The 6006-nt window shown below is 37.9% G+C and overlaps 1 protein-coding gene across 1 annotated transcript; it reads left to right on the top strand.

The window, feature by feature from the left end:
- The first annotated feature begins 3082 nt into the window (after positions 1 to 3082).
- Positions 3083 to 5735, top strand: LOC144055256 (GTPase IMAP family member 4-like). The gene is made up of 3 exons (XM_077571081.1): positions 3083 to 3382; positions 3569 to 3640; positions 4546 to 5735. The coding sequence occupies exons 1-3, from the start codon at positions 3373 to 3375 to the stop codon at positions 5475 to 5477; spliced, it is 1014 nt and encodes a 337-aa protein (XP_077427207.1). The 5' UTR covers positions 3083 to 3372; the 3' UTR covers positions 5478 to 5735.
- The last annotated feature ends 271 nt before the right edge of the window (positions 5736 to 6006 follow it).

Raw genomic sequence — 6006 nt, 5'->3', positions numbered from 1 at the left:
TTGCCACCCTTTTCTCTGATTACTTTTTTTGCACATTCTTGGCATTCCCTCGATGAGCTTCAAAGGGTAGTTACCTGAAAGAGTTTTCCAACAGTCTTTAAGAAATTCCCAGAGTATGCAAAAAAGTAACTAACCAGAGCAAAGGATGGCTCTTTTGAAGAATCTATCATATAAAACGTGTTTTTTAAGTTATTTCACTTTTTTTTTTGTTAAATACACAACTCAACATCAGTTCATACATAGTTTTGATGCCTTCAGTGAGAAAGTACAAAGCAACCAGCCATGAGAATAAAGCAAATGCATTGAATAAGAAAGTGTGTCCAAACTTTTGGCCTGCACTGTATGTGTGATTGTCCAAAACCAGTGCACCCTGTCTCATGCCCAAAGCCAGCTGTGATAGGCTCCAGTTACTGGCTGCAACCTTAATGAGTACTAGCGCAATGGAAAATGGACGGCTACTAATCAAGAACTCATTTAATGATTGTTGAGATCAAATAAAGAAATAGAAATGGAATTAAAAATACTCCTTTTGCTTTTGTTCACATTCTGAAAACATGCATCTTAGGTACAAAATAGACTGAAATGTTTATTTTTTTCAGGACAGATACCGATACCCATTTTTAGTAATCAGTGATGCCAATAACCAATATTTGGAGCCGATATTCATTTATTTGCCAATATGGACATAATTTTTTTTTTTATAAACTCCAAGTCTTAAATTTGTTGATTTGTTTTTTTTAAATAATGTTTATTGAAGAACTTTTCAGATTTGCCAAATTTCAGAGATTTTATTTATTTATTAATTTTTAAATCTTCAGTCTTCATCTTTTTATTTTTAATTTTATTTTTTTTCTGGAGCAGTTTAAGTATTTAGGGTCAAGAGCAATGGAGAGCGTGGAAAAGAAGTGAAGAAGCATGTGCAGGCCGGCTGGAATGAGTGGAGAAAAGTGTCAGGTGTGATGTGTGATAGAAGAGTTTCAGCTAAAATAAAAGGAAAGATTGATAAAACTGTGGTGAGACCAGCGCTGTTGTTTGGTCTGGAGACAGTGCCACTGAGGAAAAGACAGGAGGCAGAGCTAAAGATGCTCAGGTTCTCTTTGGGAGTGACCAGGATGGATAGAATCAGGAACGAGTACATCAGAGGGACAGCACATGTTAAACATGTGTGCGATTGGCTGGCGACCAGTCCCGGGTATCCCCTGCCTCTCGCCGAGTCAGCTGGGTTAAGTTCCACTTCACCTTTGACCCTAATGAGAGCAGAAAGTATATCTATATACATTTCAAAATTAATTCACTGTGTATGTCAGCTGTCACATCATCAGACACTGCTGATCTCTTCCCTTAGCAGCCATAGAGCCTATGCCATAAAATGTCCTCCACCATGGTTCGGAATGCTTTTGGGTCACAAGCTGTTCCTTTTCTTCCACATATTTCTTGTGTTCCCCCCCCTATGGATTCTTCACTCATTCACTTCATTTGTCCTTTCTGGTCTTTTAGGCATTACAATGTTGTTGAGCTGTCATTTTGATAACATATTAAACCAATGTTATTACATTACATGACATTACATTAGCACATAATGTACATGAACTGCTCTTTAGTCATTGCATCCGCTTGGGTCTCTGTATGACATCCGACATCTGGTGGAAATGTTAGCATGTCAGATCATTGTGAGGGTGGTTGTGTTTGTCAACAGTCCATTTAGCTAGTTCACAGCAGCTGGGAGATATCATTCAACATAGATATGTAGACAGCCAGTCACGCAAGTATATGAAAGGGCAGCTAAATCAGAAGCAGGGAACAAGCGCATATGTAAACAAACAAGCCTGCCATCTGCCAGTGATCAACCCAGCCATCTTATTTCATTAATTAGTGCTTTTATTGTGTGTTTGCAATAGTGTATGGCCGGACAAGAAATATTATTTTCCAACTGATTTTGTTTATGGTACAATTATGTGCGATTTTTTTTAAAATCATCTTGTCAAAATAAAGGTGATGATGATGCTGTAGACTAGCGTACATAGGGGTACTGAGCAAGAGTGTTGACCTTTATGTGCTGCTTGTCGCAGAAATAGATATAATTGGGTTTTGCAACTAAAATGTATAGTTTTACTAAAAAACTGATCAACCTTTGCAGTTATCTAGGTTAAAGTAAAGGTGCTGCAGAGTACAGAGCAACATTGCTGTCCTTTACATGATGCTTATAAAACGCGGGTTTTCCAAGTCTTGGGCGCCCTCTAGTGTTAAAAACATAAATTCATTGAAATATTGCTTAATCCAAACCAAAAACAGCTAACTCATGTTTTGGTTACTGGAGAGAAAGTCACTAAAGCAAGAAAAAAAAGAAGATGTTTGTGTGTGTTGGTGTGATATTAGATGATAGATGTTGCTATTGTCCTACAAACCAGTGTACCATCAAAAGTACCGTAATGATTTAAAAGTAAGGTGTTAGCATGGTGGAGTTATGAGTGAAAGCAAGGCACAGAAAAAAAAAAGTGTTTACTTCCAAAAACAAAACGGCAAAGAGGACATTTGGAATTTTAAATAAAATAAAATAATAATAATAACAACAATAATAATAATAATATTCAAAGTAAAAAAGAAACTAAGATAAAACTGAACATGACATGACGATGCAGCAAACGCAATGAACTGACAAGAACTGGACAAGACCAGAGAACTAAATACACACAGAACACAACTCACAAGAAAACATGACAATTAAATTACATTATTAAAACTTGTAAGTGTGTTCAACGTTTCATTTTGAGGTACAACAGTTACAGTGGTGTTGTTTGTAGTCATATATTAAATAAGTGTGACTTTTAGTGAGACCATTAAAGGCAGTGCAGTCAGTGCTACATACGTATGTTCTAATGGCCTACCATCAACATACAATGTGGAAACGTATGCTCCAGAGAGGCCACTCTGGGCCTGAATGTAGATGTTTTGTATCTTGCTTTTGAGGGAAGGGGAAGTCACCAAAGAAAGGATGTGATGTCTTCTCCCTCCCCTCAACAAACTGGCTTAGCAAAAAGCATCCATAAAATCAGCTAATGTTAATCAGTAGAAGATTGCTACTCATGTGTTTACTTCGATTTTTCTCCTCCAAAACATGATATTTATGTTGCTATTCCAATCCTCTTAAGGATATACAGTCAGAGCGAGCTGGACTGAATGTAGGGATTCAGTCTCAAATTCAATTTAAAGACAATACAAGGAAATAGGAAGCCCCCTCTGCTGATCCCGGGCTTCCAGAAGTTTCCCAGTCTCACAAACGTGAAAGCTCAGTTGAGAAGCTAAATGAAATCTCAATTCAAACTTGGAGAAAGACATTTGGCCACGCGCTAACTGGAAATTAGACCTAAAGTAATGGCTGAAGGTAAGACAAAGATTTGATCTTGGATAACAGATTGATTGTGTGATGACCGAGAAAAGTTGCTTTGAATGTGATAATCAAGACAGAAACCAGAAACTATATATTCCCTCATGCAGGCTATGCTAAGGTTGTCAATGAGTAATCAATCAATTTCCCTTTGTGTTTCCACATGATTATTTGACCTTACAGCAATACCACTGCGAGAAAAGAAGCAGAAAACTCTACCTCGGTCTGATGGGTGTGGTCTGAATAACTTTGATGGTATGCTCATGTCTCTGTTCTTATCCCTCCTCATTGTGATTAATGTGAGTCACAATATGATCAACTAATGGCTTTATTATTAAACATTTAAATACATCATTGTAGCTTAGGAAATAAACTATTTATAATATTTTGGCATCAGAACTTTACACTCTTAGATCTATGTCTAAGATCTTTTCTGACATTGATCAGTAATGTATTTTATTGAAACTACACTGACCAATCATAATATTAGGACCACTTGCACAATCTAACGTAATGCTATGCAAGAGTTGTTGAATATTCAGCTTTTTATGAAGATACAATAATTATGTAATATTGAGTCACACAGTCTAAATCACTGTTTACTTGAAACAACCTAAAAAAATATTTTTTAACTTTGAAATTCTGAGTAAATTTTACAAGGAGAGTTTTGAGTACATTTTTCCAATTTATTTAAAATAATAATAATAATAATAAATAGGCATTGAGGAATTAACCCTTGGCTTTCAGCTTGATAGAAAATCACTCTACCACCTGAGCCATGCCACTCTTACAGTTTGCCACAATACCGAATTGCTAGGGTGTGTACAAAGATTCCACAGGACACCATCTATTAACATATACTCATGTGGTAGAGTTGTCCTCAACCCTTAAATTTTTATTTTTTTAATTGGTCAAATGTACTCAAAACTTTCCATCTAAAATGTACTTTGGAGGATTAAAGTATAGCGATATAATGGAAATGTGCTCCTCTTGTTTTACGGTCATAATGTATATTTTGATCAAGATAATATGATGTAATGTATGTAAAAGTTTATAATCATAATCATCAAATAATCATATTTCCGAGAAAAAAAACCATTCAGACTTTGATGATTAAGCTTAAATAATGAATCTAGATCTTTTTTTTTTTTTTTTTACAGCTGTGGATCTGTCTGGAGGCCTTAGAATAGTCCTAGTGGGAAAAACTGGATCAGGAAAGAGCGCAACAGGAAACACCATACTTGGCAGAGCTGCCTTCAGAGAGGATCCGAGCCCGGTGTCGGTGACCAAACACTGTGAGACGCAGAGCGGGGAAGTGGATGGCACCGCAGTGCAGGTCATTGACACACCAGGCCTGTTTGACACGGCCATCACGGAAGAAGATTTAAAGTCAAGAATAGAGGAATGTGTCAAAATGTCAGTGCCTGGCCCTCACGCCTTCTTATTAGTGATCAGGCTGGGAGTGAGATTCACCGAGGAGGAGCGGAATGCTGTGAAGTGGATCCAGGAAAACTTTGGTGATGATGCATCCATGTACACCATCATGCTATTCACATGCAAAGACCAGGCCAAAGCTGACAATGCCCTAAAGGAGTGCAAGGAGCTGCGTCGACTCTCCATCACGTTCGGACGCAGATATCACGCCTTCAACAACAACGACGCAGATGATCGAGTCCAGGTTAAAGAGCTTGTTACTATGATCAATGAAATGATACACGACAATGGCGGGAAACACTACACAAATGAAATGTATGAGAAAGCCCAGAGCAAGCTAAGAGAGGAAGAGGAACGGAAGAAGCAAGAGGAGGACGAGAAGAAGGAGGAGGAGAGAAAAGTGTGGGATGCGGAGAGGGAGAAGCAAGAGAAAGAGAGGGAAAAGAAGAAAAAGTCTAAAAGAAAGAAGATCAGCGTGGCCTCGGCGGCTGCTGTGGTGCTGGTGTTGGCTGGCATGGTTATCGCGGTGGGGGCCGACACCACTGTGGCGCTGGCTCTTGGAGCACCTACTCTGCTCTTGGGAGCGTTATGTGGCTTAGCTGCTCTTTGGATTTGGAAAGGAATTAGATGCAAAGCTAAATCAGATTTTCCAGTATAGAAGGAGGTCAGTGCCAAGGACATGACATACCATCTTCAGCACACAGTATTTGTTTTGACTGTAAATCAGTGAATTATGTTATTTTGGCATCTTCTATTTACAAAATTAAACGGTTTTCACAGAATGCAGCAAGCGCGGGATATGAACTCTTATTTAAACTGTTAACGGTATGATACTTGCTGCCTTTCTATTTGTGTTTGCTTTCCCATTATACTTGAATAGAAGATTTTAAGTAACAGTATGAATCTTAATAAATGAAGCACATTACAGCATCTTAATTTAAGTGTCATAACTGGATTATATAGTCATTTTAATTTGATTTTTTATTTAAGCGGTCATTTGCTGACTGTATAGTTAGAAACATTACAAGCTCACTTCCCTTAAGGAAACAAAAGACAATGGGTATTATCTGTATGCCAGCATTTTATTCAAGACAGGAAACATCCTGAGGAGTAACCTCACATGCTCACATTACGTCTATTCTGCCCTTGTTAGTGCTACGTCCCCGCTAGAGATTACGCCTGTTGGT

The sequence above is a fragment of the Vanacampus margaritifer genome, chromosome 7, assembly GCF_051991255.1.
Source record: "Vanacampus margaritifer isolate UIUO_Vmar chromosome 7, RoL_Vmar_1.0, whole genome shotgun sequence".
Lineage (NCBI taxonomy): Eukaryota > Metazoa > Chordata > Actinopteri > Syngnathiformes > Syngnathidae > Vanacampus > Vanacampus margaritifer.
The sequence above is the reverse complement of the archived record's forward strand: the minus strand, read 5'-3'. Positions and strand labels throughout refer to the sequence as shown.